The 23,082-nt window shown below is 38.7% G+C and overlaps 1 protein-coding gene across 1 annotated transcript in view; it reads right to left on the bottom strand.

The window, feature by feature from the left end:
- Nucleotides 1-23,082, bottom strand: part of SCUBE1 (signal peptide, CUB domain and EGF like domain containing 1) — a 185,764-nt gene that overhangs the window by 83,809 nt on the left and 78,873 nt on the right. The window contains exon 5 of the mRNA XM_062490920.1: nucleotides 4,924-5,049. Within this exon, the coding sequence (XP_062346904.1) occupies nucleotides 4,924-5,049 (126 nt within the window). The remainder of the gene's footprint in view (nucleotides 1-4,923; nucleotides 5,050-23,082) is intronic.

The raw sequence follows: 23,082 nt of genomic DNA, 5'->3' as shown, positions 1-23,082 counted from the left end.
TAAAATATCATAAATTATGTTAAAATGAAAGGGATGGAAAATAGTGAGTTTTTTTCTTTCTTTTTTTTTTTGACCAAAGGAGAATATTCACATTATCTGCTAGAACTCAGACATGCTTATCCTCACATGGCAGATTTAAAACCAGAGTAACACCATCTGAATGTATCCTAACACCATTTGAATGTATCCTAACACATTTGAATGTATCCTAAGTACAGTCAAAATGCTGGGCTCTTTCCCTTAGTGGGAGAAATGCCCTGTACAACAGCAGAGAAACCCTACAGTGACACACAGCCTTGTGGGACACGTCCAGTGCTGGCAGCCAAATCACCAGTCTGTTCTCCCAACACTCTTCCATGTGGATAAAGAGCTTCAGGGCTGACATAGGGGCTTTAAAGTGCCTTCAAACCAGATTCATTCTTTACACTGACTATAATGCTCATGGTCCTGGGCTGGCCAAACACTTTTCTGGCCCTGGCAGGTGGCATGATGGCCCTACCTGTCCACCTGCCCACACTGGAACCAGCAGTATCTATTCAGTTTGACTGGGCTGAGCTAAACAGTCCTGACACACAGCTTGGCATGTGGAAAAGTGCTTGCACCGAGAGAAATACATGTGGAACAGTCTAGAAATGATATTTTGATCATGAAAAATGAGAAACAACTGTCTGAAAGAGAAATGACATCTTAAAGAACAAGAAGGATTTTTAATGTATGTATTCCACTAAGCGTACATGTGTTATTCCATGCTAAACTCCCCAGAAGACAGAAAATATCAGAATTTGGCCTCACTCTACAGCCTAAATCCTGTTTTCAGTGCTTCTCTGAACTTTCACAAAACCCTCTTTCTGGTTTCTTCCATCTTACATGGCCATGACAAGAAGTACTTGAAAACGTATGGCCAATTATTTAATCTAGCGTTTATTACTTGGTAACCTAAAAAAATTACCCAAGACAACAGTGTCTTGATCCTGTCCACATGTGGACTGAAATACAGACCATGTCTCAGATGACACAGAATTTATCACAAGACATATACTTCTTTTTTTGTAGAATGGTATCTTCAAATGAGAAGGTTGTCATTCCAGATAACTTGAAAACTGCACTGTTTCTTAACTAAATTGACCATTAGATACATAACTTACATAAATATGTGGGCACCTCCATGTGATAAAGATGTGCAGGTAACATTGTTTACATGATTTATGCTAGTATGGCTTTACATTTTCAACATTCTGGAGGTCTTGGTACTGATAGCAAACAGTTGCATGAGGACACTGTCAGCAGGAGCTGAAAAGCTGCCACTTGGCATAGGGAGGCTGGCATTTTATTGTGAAAAACTTAGACAGGATTTTTAGAATTACTTTGCACTAGCCTTCCTGCTCACTTGAATCATTATTTTCCAAGGAGGCAGATAGAAACAGCTGTAGGTAGAGTTACTCAGCATTTTTCATTAAGATTCAGCTTTTACTTGTTTGTAACTCCTTGAGGTTGCAACTTGCAGGTATGTGAATCTGCTTTAGATTTCCTTTTATTTTTAAAGTTCCAGCTAAGAAAGAGAAGAACATAAAATATTTTGGTTTGTTCATATTTGGGGAAAAAAAAATCTTCAGTTTATCAAAAATTTCTAATGCAATTGTGCTCAGGAGCAGGATCTTAGTATCATAGATACAGATGTAGAAAGAAGAGGTAAATTCCTATGTTTTTTTCCAACATGATCTGGAGCCAAATTGATTGCTCTGAAGTATCTTCTTTCTGTTTCCAGCAAGTATCTGTGAAAATTACTGAGAAAGCACAATCTTCTTCTGGTTTGTGTACACCAGAGACCATTAAAGTAGTTTACAGGAGTAACAGTAGTAAACGCCCAGAAGCTGAAGTTTACTGATGCTTTGGATCTAAATGATGCAGCTCATCTGAGAGATCATGTATGCATCTGTGTGTATTTCTAGATGGCTCTTGAGGTCCCATTCAGCCTCAAGATTTCAGTGTTTTCTTAACATGCTAGACAACTAGAAATTGCATACTTAAAATTTACACTAAGAAACCATCAAGGCTGCAATCTTAAGCACTCAAAAGCTACAAAATACCAGACTTATACATAGACCTGTTGTGTCATGATAACTCTCCTTAGTGGCAAATGCAGGAAATCCTTGTGTCTCATTTAGTGCCTAGTGAAGCTGGGGAAAGTCAGGGCTGTGGAAACAGCTGGGAATCTTTTCTCATCTGCTGCAGAGTGAGTAGCAAACCAGAGATGGAATGTTAAGAAAGAACAGTCTTGTTGAGCCAGTGAAAAGAGCCCTAAAAACTCTAATCTATTTCTGCCTTCACTGTGAAATTCCTGCTTAGAGCTTGGCAGGTCACTTGCATCTCTTCTATTACAGCTTCCTGATATTATAGTTCTTTCTGTGTGGCATTTGCAACTACAGCTGGAGCCATCAGGAGTTTGGCTTGGATCATATTAACATGCTGTAAATGCTTAGCTGGGTTCTATGTGGCTCCTGTTAATCACCTATCACTACTAAATGACTTTGACATTAATATCTTTTTATTCATTTCTCTTTTGTAAGATGGTCAAAGCAGTACTTTTTAACTTGAGAAGAGTATTTTGAAGATACATTACAAATGTCTGCAAAGCACTTGGATATTACAGTAATGAGTATCATGGGAAAATCCATGAAGGAATGAAAAAAATTTATGTTCACAATAGGGTTTAAATACTGTGCAGCAGGAAAGGCATGAGACCAAATTACAGAGAGGAAGCTACTGAACACAAGCCTGTTCAATGAGCACTGACCATCATGGACACTTAATGAAGCAATAGTGACTGCCTCATCAGCATGGGAAGGTAAATGATAAGATGGGATGTGATGATGCAACTAGCATGTAATGACAATCATGTGATGCATGCACAAAAAGCACGGAGACTTCCTCCAAGGGTTTCTGCTCTCTAACTGATTTTAACACCTTCCTTTGAGGAAGACTTGAATTGTTACTAAAGGCTTTGGGCCAATACATTTAGAAACCTCTCCCACTGGCCTGACTGACTTGCAGACTGGCTCATAAAAATTCACCCAGAGAGGCACTAGGTGTACTAAGAGGTACTACATTCTCTGTCACTTGTTCACATAAAAAGCCAGAGCAGCAAGCTCTGACCAACCCTGAAAGGCATGGACTCCTGGAAGGCCATGATAAATCAGCATAACTGGGAGGGATGCAGGGTTTTAAAAGGGTGTGTCAGGCCCTACCAGTCCCTGTTATACAGGGCTACAGCCCCAGTTCAGGCTGGCAAGTAGGAAATATCTAGCTCTTCAACACAGCTGCACTGAGTAGTTGCAAAACTGCAGGTCAGGATTTAAGCCAATTCCACTGATATAGTTAGCTGCAAAAAACGTTTTTGTTTTTTAAAAAAAGTTGAGATTTGGTTTCAGAATTAGTCTTCTGTAAATAGCCTGCTGTAATCTCACATATTATCCCAGGCTATATGGCTACACCTCTATAGTTCTGTGCATTTGGAAGGACTAGAAGTAATTATTTTAAATAAGACTCTGGATCATACTTGCAAGAATGTGCTGTGGATTTAGAGACTGGTGTGCTTCAAAGTAAGCTCTGCAGCCTTGGAAAACTGAGTGTCCCTTCTTAGAAATCTGTCACCAAAAGTTCATTATATTTCCAACTACAATTTGAACACCAGAGGGCACAGAATAAATTTAAGTTTATACTCTATTAAACCCTGAGACATTTAGAAATAATGTTCCAAAAAAGGCTCTAATCCTCCTGCCACCATCTATTACTGAAACTCCCAAAGAATATAAGAATTTGAGGAAACAAATAACAACATAAGCAAACATCCTCCCACTCTTCACCAATGTAGCTGATGTTGCACTCCAATTAACAACACACAATATTCACTTCTAATAAACACTGAGAACAAAAAGTACTATAAATGCATGTTTCTCTGTGCTTTTGCCTTTGGCCCTGTGTAGCCTATTAATATTAAGGAGAAATCAGGCTGTACAACACTCTGTGACATTATGACATTCAAAAGTGATTCTTTTGACTTGGAACTTGGGAACTAATATCATCAATGTGTGTTTACATAGTGGAGATCTCAGGAAGAAAAAAACTGAAGTGTAAGAAAGACTGTCACAAAAATACTGGCCCTGTGCAAAGCAGCAAACATTTTATGTTGCTCTACCGCACTTTTTTTCTCTCTCTCAAAGCTACCAAATAGGAATGCAAGCTATTGGACCCAGATCTAAGACTCACTGAAGTCATCAGAAAGACTCATTATGAAGCTTTCAGATGATGATGCTGAGGTCAATTATTTGAACCTGTACAGAACAATTTCTAATTTTGTGGGCTAATGAGTATCTGCATCTTTAGCATCCTAGATTCAAGAATACACAACTCTGGGCTTTTCTCTGAAGAACAGTGTCTATGACACAGCTATATGTTTTCCAAGAAATAATTATAGACTGTGAGCAGTGGAATCAAGACTAGAGCAATCATTTTAAAAAAATTGGAACTGACACTCTTAATTTGAGAGCTCTAGTGGGTTTATCATTAAATTCATTGATGCATCCACCTTTGTGGACCTTTAAAATATTGCAAGCCAGAATCCACTATGCTTTATTTGTATTGCTTTACAATGAAAGTCTGGATTAAACTGATCCTTCACTTTTCTGTATGCATAGGAAGGTAGAAAAGTTGTGATTTTGATAACTGAGCCACTGTCACCATTCTATTATTCAATCCCTCTTATCCATCCCCACATGCATCTTCTACAGCAAAAAGAAAAAACCCTCATTACTAAAATTGCAAGTCACCTTCGGCCAAAACAAAGTTAACTTCTTCTGGAATATAACAACAACGAAGAAAAAAAGACATTTTGGGGCATTGGAAATTTAATCTTAATCTACCTACATTTGCAGTCCTTCTGGTTTTTGGCAAGTTCAAAGCCAGGTCTACATTCACAGGCAACCCCACCTTTGGGTGTCTCCCGGCAGATGTGTGCACACCCATGATCTTTGTTCATACAGTTCATACCCTCTGTGGAAAAGGAAAGAAAAATAGAAAAATTAGCATTAAAATAAAATTACAAAATAATTATGCATATCCAGTCTTTGAATAATTTTATCTGTAACTTTTATTTTTCATCTGGACTGTGTTCCACAAGACAAAAGAACAGAGCTGAAAACAGATATATAGTCAAGAAAACAGTATGCTAAAAGACAAACATGCTCTGGGGCAAATATGAGTACTACTGTGTGTCTCTGTTTCATATAGAGACTTGGGATTTCTCTATTCTGTATCTATATTCTAATCTTTCATGAAAAATACCAGGGATTTAAAGGATAGTCCAGGAAGTTGCCTGGCCCTCAGAGCTGAATAAGTTATCTCACTGTTATTTTTTTCTTGTATAAATTGAGTGGCTGTTACTGTCTGGTGCATTTTTATATGCCTGTTAATGTGCTTTATATTTTCTAACACAAAATCTGCCAAATAATATAACCAAGCATTTTTGTTTGGATCTGTTTCTTTGGTATTTGTTTTACATCTCAATTCTCTGTCATCTGCCATAAACACAGCACATCTCCAACAAACCTACTACCACTTTTCTCTTTGACTCTATTAAACAAAACACACCAGCTGCTCAACAAACATCCAAGTGCCTTGGATGGATTCCTGCTAATGTTTATGCCAAGGAAAAATATCAACTAGCTTTCTTTTAATCATCACACAGACAAATTTAGCTTTCTAAAGCATGTCAGTGATTTAGACACTGAATGCACCTTATACTCTTAGAGCCTTTCAATACTGTGTTAATTCAAATCCCACATATTCACAGAAATCTTGAACTCAGTTCTTATGGGTCAGCATCTAACATTCCTTGTGTGAACGAAGACTAGCTAGATTTGCATTACAAAGCCTTCCCAGACTTCCCCTTGGATATCTGACCTGTAAAGGAGAGACAAATTCTCTCAGAATACATTGGCAGAGAATTCACATTGTAACTCAGCTTGCTATGCTGAAAACTGCGTGTGTTGCCCAAAACACGGCTGTAAGAGACATCAGGGAGGACTCTGCAACTCATTTGGCACTTTGCAATTTGTCTGCTCCTACCTATTCCAGGCTAATTTCTCAAAACTACTTCAGTGCAAAATGTTCAACTTAAACCTACAGTGCCAACGTAATGCAAGTAAATGTTTTTTGTGTCAAGAATTTTGAGGAGGAAATGCTACAGAAAGCCAGCCAGAGATTGCCTCAGGGTGACAGAAGTTAACAGCTTCAAGAAGTTATTTCACACTGCTCAGCTTTACCTCTGAGAGGTATGTATTAGCAGAGTAATGAAAAACACACATCACTAGTCTGATTGGGTATTTTTGTTCACCTCTCCTACAAAACACACCAGGGTCTTAAATCTCACCACCTATGAAAACCAGTATTATAGACAACAGATGTATTTATTTCTTCTAAATTCCCCTCTGTGCTGTCCTTGAGCTTAAAAACTTGCCAAAACACAATAAGTTATGATAACTAAGTAAGTTATTTTTCGTAAACTGCAGCCTGGACAACAGATGCTGCTCTGAGATACAAAACACACTACATGCTGTAATATACCATCCTACACATCAAAGTGAGGTATGAACGCTTTGCTGGGCTGAACAGATACAAGAAACCTAGGAATGGCCTTATTGAAGGGTTTGAGGCATTTTATAATCTCTTTCTCTCCACTTCTCCCAACAAAGGATTTCAGACACAATGTGTTTGACAAACTGCATTCCTGTGCACTGCGCTATGCTCCAAAAGGGATCTGGGAAAGATAACACATGGCTGATTGAGTCCCACTGCCCGGGATCTGAGAAGAGAGGAATTATAGAGATGAAAGCAGATATTTAATGGCCCACAAGTGTAATCAAGCAAGTGATTTTTCAGTGTTTACTTGCAGATACTGAGTATCTGCCTTTATGGGAAGACAGAAACTGTGCACTGCTAAAAATATTGGGAGAAAACAAAGATGGAAATCATTACATTCAGAAACAAAAGTGACCCTGGTATTTGTGTGTAAGACTACAATATTTTAGTTACTGTATTAATTATTCGAGCTATTGTATTAATCAGAGTTGTCTAAAAACTATTTCAGTTCCATGTTTAGCTGGAGAACACCATAGAAATCTTGTAAGTCTGAAAATCGATATTTTAGAAAATAGAAGTTTTTTTTCTGGTGAAATGAAAGACCATTATTTTTCAGTCAAGAGCAGGAGCTCATGCACAAAAAAATTTCCCATTTTTATTTCAGTATTTTTCAAAATCCCTAAAAATTAAATTACAAAAAAAATCCTAAACAAAACCTTTTTAGCCTGAAAAAATAGTGAAACAAGAATGCAGCAAATTAATATTTTACATTGCTAAAGTTGCAATCTAACCCAAAACTGTGTTAATTTGCAAGGAATTTTAATAATTCAAAATTTAATTTTTTAGATTAGCATTTAGATTTATATTGTTCAGATTCAGTATTTATCCAGATGTCTTTTGTATCACTCTACATACACAAATAATTTATGAATCACTGTTGATAAAGTTTGCTTTTTTGCAAGTTGATTCTTCAGGCAGTACTGAATCCTTTATTATAGAGCACATAAGTACCACTAAAAATGCAACAATATGCTAAGTATCTTTCTAGTACTAATCTTAGTTTCTATACAAATGCGTGTAAATAGGAGAGAAAAGTACTCCTAAAATGACTTTGTTCAGTATTCTCTTGAGCAGGATGTAGCCCAAAGTTTAAAATCAACTAGAAATACATAAATCACCCCAGTATTTTCATATACTGGAAGAAGGTGCACTGCTGGTAGTGAAGAACTGCTCTTATGAGTTCACACTGCTGCCACAGGAGCAGTGAGATGTTCGAGTTACCATTTCTCCTCACTATTGTCCCCTGAGAAAGAAAGCTTTGTAATGTTTTAGTTTAGCAGCCACCTAATGCACACATTCTTTTTCCATAAGGGGCACAGAGTGGGAATATGAGCATGGGAAAACTTTTCTTAATGTTGAAGGGGGATTTAAGCCTCTCAGTGCCTGCCTTGCTGCTCAGCCCCAGGACAAGGGGAAGGTGGGCAGTGTGCTCCAGCCCCACTGTCACAATCAAGGCCAAACTTTATTTGCAGAAAGGGACTCATTCAAATAATGATTAAAAACATTATCATGGAAAAATTGCATGGGATTCTGCTGCTCTTTTATGTGTTTGAAATTTTTCTCTTTATCACCATCAGCCCCACCTCAGCAGACGGGTCCTGGCACCAAGAGGTGCCCTATGCTTCTTATGGTGCATGAGCTGCCTAATGCACTGCAGAAACAGGACAGAGAGGGAGAACCCCATGGAACTCTTCGAGGCCTCTCCCAAGTCAGTACAGAATTATGCCCACTGCAGTTTTGCCTCAATGTGTTACACAGCCTGGGCAAAGTACCAGACAATGGATCTTCCATCCAAGCCCTCACCAGAAGGTATTTACAGAACTGTTTACAGAACTTGTGACCCCCCTCTCTCTCCCATTGTGTGCCCATCTGCCTTACTACGGTTTGGAACACAAGGAGCTTTTCCCAGCTTGTCTTGATTTGTGCAGTGCTTCGTGTGCCCCAGCTTCTAGAACTGACAGGACTATGGGTAAACTGCAAAACCATGGTTCCCAAATGAAGGGAAAGACTAAGTGTTGATAAGAGAGAAATCTGTACACACACACACACACACACACACACACACACACACACACACACAGAAAAATCTGTACTTTATCAGCACGACACTAAAATGTCCAATGTTGAAATGTTCTAGGTTTTACATATCAACTGTTAATAAAAGTAGTGTCTTAATCCCAAATGCTGCTACTTGAGGTAATCTCTAAAGACAGCACAAGAATGGATGCATGTCTCTTCAGCAGTGCTGGCTGACAGTCAAATAAACTTCTGAAATACAGACACATTCTCAGCAAATTCACCTTACAGACAGCAAAACAAAATCCAGTGGAAAATATAAACAGGAAGGGAAGTATCACTTAAGAAAGGAAAACATTGATCTAATTAAACTAAATCCTCTCTCAGCATTTTAGATATGACTTGAGAAACTCTCTTCTATTGCCTTCCTGGATTTTTTTCCAAGTTACAAAAGATTGTTCATGGGAGAGTGACAGCTACTGTTAGGTATGCCCACAGTCCACACTCATTTTTGTTCCTGGCCTAGGAGAGATTTGGATGCGAGTCTACTACATTAATCCAGTCTGCCATCTAGTTATCACAAATCTCTTAATAGTGCTGCTCTGCAAAATGTTCAGTCTGATATAATGGCCTCTCCATTGTATTATGCTCTAAAAATGTTTTCAGCTCAATGGCCCTGAAAGTGCTTAAATCAGGCTGACTGTGACAACTAAAGCACAGATCAGCCTTTATTTCTCATTTACACTGTCTGTTCTCATCTTAATTAAGACTTTTAACAATTATTTTACCATGGGCACATCATATATGCTTATATTATCCTCTATGTTGCCATGATTTCACTTACTCTGTATTTATGTATTTGTGTATTACTCTGCTGCTGTTTTTATAACTTTCAAATAAACATACTGATTCCAAACAGGATCTGAACAAGACTACTTTAAATTGCATGAATAACTTTCAGAATACTTTTTTCAGAATATTGTCAGACTACATGTGCTTGAATGTGCTAAGAACATACAGGAAATCTTGAACTTAACCCATGCATACACACTGATGTGCCCAGTAGCATCTGCACAGTTGACACTCAAATCTTGAAAAACACATAATCCCATTCTCTTTTTTGTTGATAAGTTAATTTTAACACAAGGTACACAGTGAGATCTCTTACTAAGTTACACCATATATATATCTTCAGCAGCAGAGAGAAGAAAGAGTACAAGAGGAAACAAGCATTTTAATTTTACTTGTTTTGTAAACTACTAACATCATATGAATTCCTTTTTTGTCCCCTTTTTAAAAATTGTGTAAGAAACTACAGTGCTACAATAAAACATACTGGTCAACGACCAGGCAGTTTAGAAAACTGACAAAGACAATTCCTCTCACAGAGTTCTTACTCTGCAAGGAATGCAAGCCAACCAAAAGACACCATATTTCTGATGGAGACAGGAACATGATGCTAGTGAAAACGTGAGACGGCTGTTCTAAGCCAAATGGTACATTATGGATGTAAGTTTTTGTCATACAGAAATAGACTGTTAACTTTTTGTCTGGCTTGTGGAAAGCAGCTCCCCATCTACACCTGGGAGTGTCCCTGACTTTGCCTTCTAACCCCAGGACCTCGTGTGCATCTCAAGGGTGAGGAAAATCAGCATTTGGCTAAACAACCCAATTAGAGTCAACAAATACATATGGTCAGATCTTAGGACTGTTTTCCAACAGACTGGATCTGACCTTTATGCTGCACAGTTGCATCAGATCTACTGAACACTTCTGGCTCCCTAACAAGAACCTGGTTCTGGGATGTGAGGAATGTCTGGGTGAGCTCTGCTCCCCAGTGAGACAAGTAAGATGTTTTCATCTCAAAAGTCAATGTCCTTTCTTGAGGATCAAAACCCCCACCAAGATTTGCTCTCTTCAGTGGGAAAACAGAGGCTGAAACTAATGGACTGAGGCAGGAGCCCTTCCTCAGCTGATCACAATGCCACAGGTACAAAGCATCCACCTAGGAACAGACCTTTGGAGCTAAGTAAGAAACTCCACAATGGACAGGCTGGAAATGCAATCATCTATATAAGTATCTAATATTTTTCATACAGTTAACTGAATGAACACAACATTTTCTTCCCATCCTCATTCCTGAAATAAGTTACTTGATTCTGCCTAAAGTTTTAGGAAAAACTGGTTGTTTCAGTGACTACAATTCACCCCAAGAGAGGTTGGAAAGAAAACAAATAAAGCGGGCAAATTGACCCAAGGAAACAGAATTCTACACTATTAAGTAGGTTGTCTGGAGAAACCTTGGACATAGTACAAGAAAACAGCTGCTGGTATACTATAAAATAAACAAATTCAAGTTTGTTTAGCAATTACATGTCTTCCCAGTTTGGATCTGAAATGAGCTTAGGGCCAGCATCTTCAGAAGGCAGACTTGCAGTCTGATCTCTGACAAGATGTTCCTGCTCAGAGTGGCAGCCAGGAAACCACATGGAGAGGGTTTTTGTCTTGAGATTTAGAAATGGGCATGTGTCAGAAATATAACTTCATTCTTAAAGCAGTAAGAGCACAGATTTGTAGTTCTGCAAAGGTGCTGTAGTTTCAGGAGAATGATGATAATGAATGGACCAAGTTTAAGAGAGAAACCATGGAAGTAAGGAAAGGAAACAGATTCCAGAATTTCCAGAAAAAGTCATCAATTCCCACAGGACCAAGAAGAGAATAAAGAAGACTGGCACAAATCTATCCTATGCTGATTGTGACCAACGTGTGACTTCATGATGGCTTTTTGGTGAACACATGAAAGAAGGTCTACAATCTCAATTTGCTTTTCATATTGCAGAGCTACCAAGAGAAGTTGAGGCTTGCTGGAACTCCTACCAATAATCTCTGTCACCTTCACACACATAGATATGGATTATCTAAAAAATAGTAATTCTGCATGATAGCCCAGAACCTGTGTGCCACTGCTGCTCTGGCAGAATCAACTGTGAATCTCTGCCAGTATAGATTATTGGCACCTGATGTTAAAGGGGAATAAATGGCAAGGGAAGTGAAATGTACGGAGAAGAAAAGAAAGAGAAACAAAACACGGTCAGCACTACAACCTGCTTTTAACTTTGCTTCATCTGCAAATAGAAATTCCTTAAAGACTAAAGCAAAGCAAAAGAAAAGGGAGATTTTCAGGGAGTTGCTGCCACATGATGTCCCTTGGCAGATGGAGGTGACTGTGAGGGGAGAAAAGGCCATGCGGGAGGCAAAGGAGAGAGATGCACTTTCTGCATCTGAGTCTTCACCACTGCTCTCCTATATCCTGGTACCTCGTGGGGAGCAAATAAACCTGGAGAAGTCTGGCTATCCTGAACACCAGGGCTGTGGTACTACAGTCGAGCCAAAGGACAACATCACCACAAGCTCAAACACCTTCAGCTGGGCAGGGGTGGTGGAACAACCACCCCACCACAGCTCAGCCCACTCTGCGATCTCAAACACTCACAACAGTAGGATTGAGGAAACACAAAGAAATCCTGAGCTGGCACAAGAATAAGAAACTTGCAGGGTTTTTAAAAAATATTCATAAGAGGTCTTAGGCGCTCTTAGCATACTAGAGCTAGGAAAACTTGTCTCACTTTTTTATAGAGTCTCTCTCTTAGTACCTGTTTATAAAATGGGAAAATTGTAAAGCAGAAGATCAGACAATGGCAAGAAAATGTGTTTTTCCTTTCCTGGTCACAGGAAAAGTCAGTATTTAATCAAACATTCAGCATCTCTACCAAGTGAAACTTCTCACAAAGATGTAGCACAGTTTTTAGGTCTCCAATAAAAAGACTTAAAATAATCTCAGAGAGCAGACACTTTTTGCAAACATAAATTAAAAATCAATTGAAAAGATAGATTTTCATTACTGTTTCATGAGAAGGCTTTGAACAAGTTCTGAGCAAAAATTAAATCACTACAGTACCATTTGTTTAAAGATAAGGCAAGCAATGGTAGGTTTAAAAAAAAACACAACTAAAATTTTGCATTTTTTTCCTTCTGCAATCTGCACAACTGACATGAGATAGACTTGGTTTCTAGAAGTATTTGTAATAAAATATTTTAAAGGTAAATATTTCTAGAGCACTTTTTCAAACACATAGAGTTTGTTCATATAGATGGAATAACAGTAAATATTTCAACAACACTTTCCTTTGCAGGAATTCCTTCACATCCCAAACTCTTCCCAGGACAGTTTCACAACTTCTTTCAAAATCACATAATTAGGAAAATTATACATGACATTACAGTATATGATCTATAGATATAATGTAGTGTAATAGATTATTATATATATGTAGTAATTTTTATGTATAATGAATATTCATAATTATATGTCATTCTATACGCACTAATGCATATATAACCTATTTAAACTCAAAAGTATGTTGTACAAGGAATGAAGGCTGCTCACTCTACTCCAGGTAAATACAGAGCACAGATCAAAGAATATTCTTGCATCAAGATTATAATTTTTACAGTAGGTCTAAACACAATCAAGATCTAAAGCTCATTCTGTGACATTGTTCCTTACAAAATAAAAAAAAAAAAAAACCACTCACTGGGATGCAAAGGAATTCCTCAACTTGCCCCTGTGCTGAAAGGACCATAGAGCACTAAGGTGGTTACATCTGTCAGAGACAAAGCAATAGAGTTTCCAACTTCCTGTTCAGTTTTTTGGGAGTCACTTCAGCTCTGGAAAGCTGAATGTGAAGCAGCATCCATATGTAGCCATGCTATAGCCCCCAGAGTTTCACGTTTTCATCAATATTTTGAGAGCAGAAAAATCCAGTGGTCAAAGTTACTGTCCAACAACCAAACAGCTGATTTCTACCAGCTGTGGTGACTTCCAGAAAAGTCACATAAGAACCAAAATTTAACAGTGTATTTGGAGCCAGAGATTCAGCTACAGTTTCTCTCAAAACTCAGACTGTGGGCAGATTTAAGTGATACATTTACACACAACACAAGTTAGTTTTAGATGCAGTGTCCAAGTCCCAGGGTTTGTAGAGCCCACTTCCATGCACCATTGGCATGCAGGAGATAGTTTGTTCCTTGGGGAAGTCTAACAGGAAGGTGTGCACTTGAGTGTCAGAAAAAGCACCACAGAGAGCAGAATGGATTTCGAACATTCTGAAGTTCGATATGTTCCCTTCTCTTTTTTCTTACAAAAACACAGATATATTTCATAGATGAGTCGCTGAGTAATAAAATAATCCTTTCTAGAGCTGCAGTGGAGTCAGAAAGAATAAAATTACACTGTGCCTTAGAAAATGCTATTGCTTCTAATGCTAATATATGATTTTACATACCCAAGGACGATGGAAGACAGAATATGAAAGCCAAGATATATGTTTCAAACTGCCTTGTGAGAAAGCGATTTGATTTCCTATCAAAATGTGCTAAGATGTGTGTAGTGTCTGGGGTAAAAGCAATGTTATCTGGAGTATTGTCATAATTAAATAACTGATAAGCTCAGAGTGTTTGGCTCCTCCAGTCTCCCCTGTCTCTTGATTGATTAGTTAGTGGGTCTGGTCCTAGAGCTCATAAATTTCAAAATTCTTTCAAGTATTTTTTTGTCTTTCTGATCAAAGAAATGTTTATGTATCCTTCCCATACTGTATCTCTTTAAACCACTGGGTTTTTCAAAGTGTTTTTTTTTTTAACACCATAATGTGATGTACACAGAGAGGTAAATGATGTCAGAATCCTTTCTGCCCCAAACCAGTCTGTAAATCTTCAGAAAAGCAAAGTTCATGGGTGCATTTAAAAGGGGCACAATCTGTTTGTGCTTAAAAGAAAGTCCCCTTTTTTTGTGTGTGTGCAGAATAACAATGCCAGAATGTGTTATTCCAAAGAACTGTTGCCATGGTGATGCCATCAATAACATCATTTTCTGCATCCTTGTCCTTTAAACACATAAGGAACGCAACAAGCACTGGTAAATGTGAAAAAAGAACAATTACCTTTTCTTTCTCAACAGCAGAGGAAGCCTTTATTCACCTCATCAATAGAAAATTATGTAGAAAGGAATAATAAAGACTGTTACAAGAAGCACCAAGAAGCCTATTAGTGACAAAAGCTTTTTTTCCCCCCTTTCCATGAATAATTACAGCTCTTCAAGAAGAAATCAGCCTAGGCTAAGGACCCTTTGCAAGCTTTAGATGGTAAAACAAACATTTGACTATACAAGGATTTCCCTTTCATGTACCTTTCCAAGGAAAAACAACTAAAATCCAGAGTGAAATGAGAGAGAGAAAACCCAGAGAAACATCTGCTGCAATTAAATTTACAGAACCCTGCTCATTCACCTAAAAGACTCATAACAAAAGCAACTAGACTAGTGACAGAATCAATATAAATTTCAAGCCAGCAGGTTAAAGTTGCCTATAGTGGGAAACTTGGGCTTTTTAAGTCACATAATAACAGGAAGCTATTCTGATTCTGTACAAATGGGGGAAACAGGATTTCAACACTAGATGTGTTACCAAACAGTTGGAAAATACTGTTCAGTTTAAAACCTCAGTGGCCAAAGCAAAATGGTAGATACACTTCTTACACAAAGTCAGTTCATAAATAACAGAACCTTTACCAAAGTAAGATTTGACTGCAGGGAATTCTAAGAGTCATACAGCAAATAATTAGGAAGTCCTTCTGAAACATTACACTTTTGTCATGACTCCGATGACGATATTCAAACCCTGAATGTGCTGCTTGATGCTTTCTAGATAAAGTGAAGGTCCATGTACTGTGCACTGGCTTGTTTGTATCCTTTGGACCTTTCTTTATACTAGGGTCAGAGGCTGAAGGTGGGGATGGAAAACCTTCTGGTTTCTTCTCCTTGCCTCTAGGTAGTAAAAGGAACATGTGTAAGAGAAAAATGTGGAGGAAAGGAAGAAAGGAGCAATGTGAAAGATGTGAGTTGGAGATGAGGAATGTGCATGTCCCACAGAGTTAGACCAAAGGGCTAGTAGGGTTAATGACAGCAAAGATACATAGCAGAAAACTGATCACATTTAAAGCAGTAACATGAATTTAGTAAGATGATGCAATTCCAAGGTCTTGAGCTGAATTTGAGTAGTCTATGAGTAAAAGACAAGAAGTTAACCACACGGCCACACTTACAATGGAAAGTTTGTGCTAGTTAGGAAAGGGACTTCAAGATGCTTGAATCTTTTCCTACACACGTGGTCTTACACTGTCCTTTGATTTCTCACTGCTTAGCCTTCTACCTCTAAAGAGATAATGCTTGCTCATTTTGGATAGTTCCTTCAGCTTTCCACTTGTCACTGTGGAAATCCTAAAGGAATTGTGATCCAGCAAAGAGGAACAACATATGGAGATGGTGGGAAACAATTCTTTCCCTTTCTATTTAGAGCTTCTGCAATGTTTTAAAGTGTTCTGCTATTCACTTCAGTTTAAATGCTAACACTGATTGGGTTCTCTTTAATGGAAAAAGAGCTTCCACATTCTTTCTAGACTTCAACACATTTAGGAATTGTTTAGAAAGCCCCGTGGAAAGGCTTTAACACGGCAGCTGATGGCCTATCCCAGCTTATCTGAGGGGCTATTCACCAAATTCCCCAGAAAACAACAATTAGTGAAATCTGTTTCTCAGCATCCAAACATTACTCTTTATCTCTTAAGCTGAAGGAATAAAAGACAAATTCCTGGAAGGAAACATTATGATTCCCTTCCCTTATGAGTTGAGACTTGGAAAGAAAATGTCTACTTTTGTAATTTCCTAGTTGGCCTCAATAGGCTGAAAGCTGAATGGTAATTCCCAGTTTACCAGTCCCTCAAATCAACACTCCTGCACGGCTGTCAACAAAACAAACCAATTGTTTTGATTAATTGGTAAAAGCCTCTTGAACTCCTCTGAGATCATTTCAAGGCCACTGGAAGTTTATATGGCTAATTTATGTAGTAAGTATTAAAAGTGTACATGTGTCTTCTTAAGTTTCCTAACTCTCCTGAACTCTGTGACTGAAAGGACGCTTAGTATTAATTGCTTGTAGGTTACCTCAGAACATATGCAAAGCATAAGTGCCACTTCAGCATGATACTGTTCTTACACAGATCTTTGAGAAAATCTTCTTTAATTTTTATTCTAATGAGAGAAGAAAGCTATTGAGATGAGGTAGTTTAAAATATATACCAGTACTTACATTATTCTCCTTCTCCAGTAATTAAAAAAGAAAAAATTCTTCACCATGATCAGACATCACCTAAATCATTCTTTTTTTCTGTCCCCTGAATCCTCAGATGGAATTTCCTCCATGTGATCCTGTACAATAGTATAATTTTTAAGGCAGAAGCAGAAGGAATGATGAAAAAAGCCCTCTTCTTTATGCTACAATATTCTAAATATCAGTGGTGCTTCTCAAAAGAGAAAGATCTTTCCATCTTAGGAATATCTGCAGAAAAGAAACCTGAAGATGAATCCTAATGTCCATAGTGGCCTGTGGCTGGACTGTCACAAAAACAAAGCAAACTATATCATATTATAACCTGATTAAAACTTCAGGATTTTATGGCCTCTGCAAGGGTTCATTCACCTCTATATGATCACAATTTCCACTTGAATGGGCATATTTGCCCTACACTTAGGTGCCAAAATTATTTTTTAAATGTTCTCAAAGATGGCACTGAAAAGACTTAATGATACATTTTTTGGCCACAATCTGAAAAACAAAAGCTAGCAAATATGTCTTAAAGCTGCTCTTTCATCACCATGGAGGTAACAGAGTAAACTTTTTGTGACACATCTCGGCTAAGAAACTTGCCAGATCCTTGGCTGAGTGAAAAATGAAAGCTGTAAGTGTGTGGGCATTGCTCAGATGGAGAAAGCAAATGAGAGCTGGGTCCTGGGTTAAAATACGGAGCTGAATGAGGCTGGACAGGCATGAAGGGACAGTCAGACTGAGTCAGAGACCTGTAGGGAACATGAGGAATAATGCTGGCACTCAGTACATGAGCAGCCAGCAGACAGGGTAACAATCCATGCTGGAGAGGGAAAGGCAAGTCCCATGAACAGAAGGAAAGCAAAGATGTTTTTGATGAAGTGCTGGAAGTGATCTAGAGTGGGTATGGAATAGGCAAAGTAGTGTGCTGAACAGACCAGTAAGCTACATTCATTACACCTAGGAAAACAGGAAAAACCCAGAAGAAAATAGTGAAAAAGTAGGATAATGGAGTAATAAGTGGAAAGGCTAGCAGACAGAAGCAGTCTCTGTCTAGAGCCTTCAGGCTCACCAGGAAAATGTGTGCCACTGAGCTTTCCCATATTCCTCAATGACAGGACATGGCAATTGCTTACATGTCACTAAAGTTCTTGGCTTGACAACAAGTATGTACTCCAAGATCTCTAAGATGGCTTCGTGGGACGGCTTGACTTCATGTACTACATTCTCACCACAGTCCTATGTGCCCAGGCTGATTGGTGGGTGACATCAGACTGAAAAAACATAAGCATTCCTCTCTGCCATTGGCATAAGGACTATCATTATCAATATCCAACAAAGCATAACACTGGAAACTCTCTATGTTTAGAAGTGAAGTACTGGGCAAACAATCTGTGATACAAACAAGAATTTCAGACTCCAGGCAAGAAACTGGAGTTGAGTTTAGCATTCTTGAGTCCTTATGAAGTGGAGCTCTTTGTGGGTTTGACAATATGTTTCTAACCGGCTGTGTTATTACCATAACTTGGAATTATTTATAGATCTGGGAAGTTCCCACAGGGTGGGGCCTTATGCCATTTTAATACATGTTGTACTGCTGGGTTTGGACATCACTCATGGGCTTTTTTTCTACAATCACTGAAACAATGGAAGAGGCAAAAAACCCACACTTGGGCCTGACTTCAAATTTTAAAATCCAGTTTGATGGTAATCCACATCCTAGAAAATTACAGGGTACCACAATCTGAATTAAACACAATATATGCTCAACAAGCTCCACCTACATCACTTGGCCAGCCAAGGAAGAGAACACAATGCTACTTGGATGTGTTTACCAGATTGGAAGTGCTTTCTCTTTCAAAAGCGATGAAGAAGACTGGCCAAGTGGTGGGTGCCAGAGAACAAAACTGGGACAGCACCCCCTAAGCTTCTCAGAACTGCTACAGGAAACCTTTCTTCTTCCCTTCTGACTGCCATTCTTCTGGGAAACTGCTTTGATGACCTCACCTTCACAAGTTGCTCATGCAGTTTTATAGGTCTGTCACATCTGCTATTGAGGATATATCCCACCCCAGTCTAACAACAGTGAGTTTCTCAGCACTAGGAAGCCATTTCTCATGATTTATACCACGCTGCTTCACAATGATGCCACTGAACTTCCATCTCCAACTTTGTGGCGTGAGTGCAAGGACAGAGATTTTCCTTCTGTTATGAAACCCCACTGGCAGCCGCTCTACTTTCTCCCTTCACCATGGCAATTGCCAGATTCCGTAAGTACTGAGAAAGCTGCTGTTACTTTTGACCCTGACTCTTGTCTTCCAGGTCTTCTCTCTTGCATGCAAGTTCTACTGATGGCAATTTGGAAATAATAAGGAATCTAAAAGCAGTGTTAGGTAAACCCACATAATCTTATAAATAAGTAGTACTTTGTGAGAGGCTTTGCACTAATGTGTTTTTCTAAGATGACATTTGCACACGCACTCCTACCAAAAAGGGGCTTTTGATGAAATGTTGAGCAATCTTAGATTGATAATTCAAAAGTCATTGCTCTTTGCATGGAATCTGTGATGTTGCAAGAGCCTTCAGACCCAAAGGGACAGTACTACACAGTAATCACTGGCAATCTTTTTACTCAGCACAGACCCACCACTTAATTTCCTTAACGAAGGACTAGTTAGGAAGGGGTCTCAATTTCAACAGAAAAGAAAACTGTGATTGACTTGGTTGAACTAAGCCACTAACATCAGAAAAAGAAGGAAACCGGAAAATTAGTTTGTGGTCCTTGATGACATGTTATCCTAGAAGAAGTCCCTGAGGAAAGAGTATAAAAGGGCATCTAAATGAAATTGGCTATTTGGACAGAAAATTATACAGGTTCCTCCTTCTAATATGATGCAAACCACTTGTTCAATGACTACTGCAGCTACTGGTTCATTGTGAATGTACAATAGATTAATTTATTGTCACTCTGTATAAATTACCCTTGTTGTCACTGAAAATTATACAATAGGGGTTGTGATAACCTGACATGGCTAATTAAGAAAAAATTGTGAAGGCTTACTTTTCAATCATCACTTCTCCATAGATACCTTTTAAAGACAAACAAGTAGTGGACAGATTTGTTACCAATGGAAAGTATTCTATTTGGTTTAATACTGACTTCTTTGGTTCTGTAAGAACTTTTCAGAGTTTAAAACTGAAGAAGTAATTTCTCTTGCTCTCAGACAAGGTCAAAGGCCTCAAGTGATAAACTTTATTTTCCAGGAGTAATGATAAATTAATGTGCATTCCTATGCCATGCAGTGACACAAGGAATCAGTATTACAGGGAGCAGAACAGACCTCCTCAATCCAAGAGGAGGCACAGGACAAGAAGAAATGGCCCTGAACTGTATCAAGGCAGGTTCAGGTTGGACACCAGGAAGAATTTATTCACTGAAAGGGCTGCCAGGCATTGGAAGGGGCTTCCCAGGGAGGTGGGGGAATCCCTGTCCCTGCAGGTGTCCAAGGAATGACTAGATGGGGCACCCAGTGCTCTGGGGTGGGAGAAAAGGTGGGGATCACCCATAGGTTGGACTCGATGGTCTTGGAGGTCTTTTCCAAACTAAATGAATCTGTAGTTGTGACTGTTTTCAATAGCTTCATTAGTTTTTTAACAGGCAGGAACTGATGCCCAGGAAGTTCCACCTGGACATGAGGCAGAACTTCTTCCCTGGGCAGTGACCAAGCCCTGAACAGACTGTCCAGAGCAGGTGTGGAGTCTCCTCACCAGGGATATTCCAGAACCAGCTGGACACAATCCTGAGCCTGTGGTCTCGGCTGGCCCTGCTTGAGGTGAGGCTTGGACGCTATGAACCACTGTGGTCCCTTCCAGCCTGAGCCATTCTGTGATTCTCTGATTCCAAGGATAATAAATAAGTTAGAAGAAAATTAAACAGCATTGTTTTTACAGCAAGGCCAGTTAAGTCAGTGATTTTAACTGCTACTTCTCACAGCAAAAATATTGCTTCCCAGAAATCTCCAAACCAACTGCATTTTACATGAACAAACAGTAAAATTTGAGACTACTTAGATTACAGTAGTAACTCCAAAGAAACTAAGGGATGTGAAAGTGGGAAATCTTTATTTTTACAATCTATCTCAAATAGTTTCTATCTATAGAAGAAATGTAGTCTCTCTTTTCTTGAATGGTTAAGGGGGAGAAATACACTCCCCTAGAAGTCAGAATCTCTCTTAGACACATGATATTAAGTGCAGAGACAATGTTCCACTCCCTCAATTACCTCAGCCTTTTAAAGAGAGTTTTTTTGGTGAACTACAACTTTGCCAACATGATGTCAGACGAATATATTTTGAAAGATGATTGAATATGGTCATTGTGCTGGAGAACAGTCTTCTATCATGTCAGTTTTGTCTCACACACAAAAATTCTTCCTCATATCAAGTCTGAATATATTAGTTCATAACCATAATCTCTTCTCCTATTGCAACAGGCCCTGCTAAAAACTTTGTTTTTCTTACAACCACCCCTTGAAGTACTGAAACACTGCAATAAAGTCTCCCCAGAGCCTTCTCTTCTCCAGGCTGAACAACCCCAACTCTCTCACTCTGTCCTCACAGGAGAGGTGTTCTGTACCTCTGATCAATTTTGTGGCCTCCCTCTGGACCTGCTCCAATAGATCCATGTCATCTAACACGCTTTTAATACCATAAAGAGACAAAATAGACTTGGACAACATTTTGAGAAAATATGACTGAATACTCCTGTGACTAAGATATTATAAAAAGTGCATGTGGATCTGTGTTCAAGTGTCTGACTAAGACAACAGTCTAGTAGAGGACCAGCAAAGAAAACATTATTTGTTTCAAAGGAGTATAGTTGTTGTGTTTTTCTTTTTAAAAGAAACCCCAAAACAAAACAACTATTCAGCATCCAAGCTACTCTGCTTCACTTCAGTTAAACTATGATGCTCTTGTCCTGTGCAGTGCACAACACTGAAGCAAAAAAGCTCCTTAGCAAAAGATTTTGCACTTAGAGATACAAATTACAAAATACAGCAGAAAAGATAACATCTATTTAATTAAAAAAATTAAACAGCTACATCTGGAGCATCTACCAATATTTCCTCCCAGATTTCAAAATACTTTAATCCTGCTATTCTTAGTCTTTCCTGCCACCAGGACCACTGGTGACAATTTGTGCCATGGTTGTGCTTCCCCTTTAGGCCTTCACAACAGTCTATGCAAGTACCAAGAAATGTAGGTAAAAATTATCTCTTCAAGCTGGTGCCTTTCTTTTTGGAGGTATGTAGAACTTTTTTCAGCTTCTAGCACTGTACTTTATTAGAACAAGTAGGTTTTCTTCGTAACTGCCCTGTAAAAGCTGGAAGTGCAGTACTGAGAGTGTCAGGTTTGCTGGCTCAGCTGGCTGCTGTCCACAGAGACTGCAGGCCAGGAGTATATGACACCCAAGAAAATAAAATTATTAAAACTACCTGCATGCTGAAGGAAGTGAAGGACAGGGAAGATGGATGGCATGGAAGGTTTCTAACCCTTCCCTCAGGACTCTCCCATGTGAAAAGTGGGCTAAGCCCCTTCCTCTGGGCAGCTGCAATAAGGGTGCAATGGGAAACATGAGCTGAAAACTCAACAAATAAAGGAATCCTGGGAGAAAAACCATGACAAAAACTAATGGTAATACTTCATACTGACAGAGTGAGTACAGAGCTCTGAAGTATATATAACTTACGTGGTGACTCCACCAGTGAATATCATAGGTAGGGCTTCACAATAATTACACGTCTTTGCAGCTCACCTGATAATTATGCTCAATCAGATCCTTGAGTATTTACCATATAACTGCTATGTGGTTTAGAAGATGAGATAGTTGTGTAATTTGCTGGTATTTTTCAGGGCTAAACCCTACTATTACATGGTACAGTTCTTACCACAAATCATCACCAATATGGTCTACACAGAGGTTGGTTCTCAGCTATAAAATTCCATAGGATTGAAGACCTGAGCAACAATGCAATAGATACTTCTAAAAATGCTGTTAATGCCCAAGGTACATCTGTATTTTAATGTAAATGCCCATGAATGTTGCATTTTGCTTTTATGCATGATTTCAATGAATTTCACTCAGATAATTTGCT

Source organism: Cinclus cinclus, chromosome 4 (genome assembly GCF_963662255.1).
Source record: "Cinclus cinclus chromosome 4, bCinCin1.1, whole genome shotgun sequence".
NCBI classification, from domain to species: domain Eukaryota; kingdom Metazoa; phylum Chordata; class Aves; order Passeriformes; family Cinclidae; genus Cinclus; species Cinclus cinclus.
Note: the sequence above shows the minus strand (reverse complement) of the source record. Positions and strands in the feature narration are given on the sequence as shown.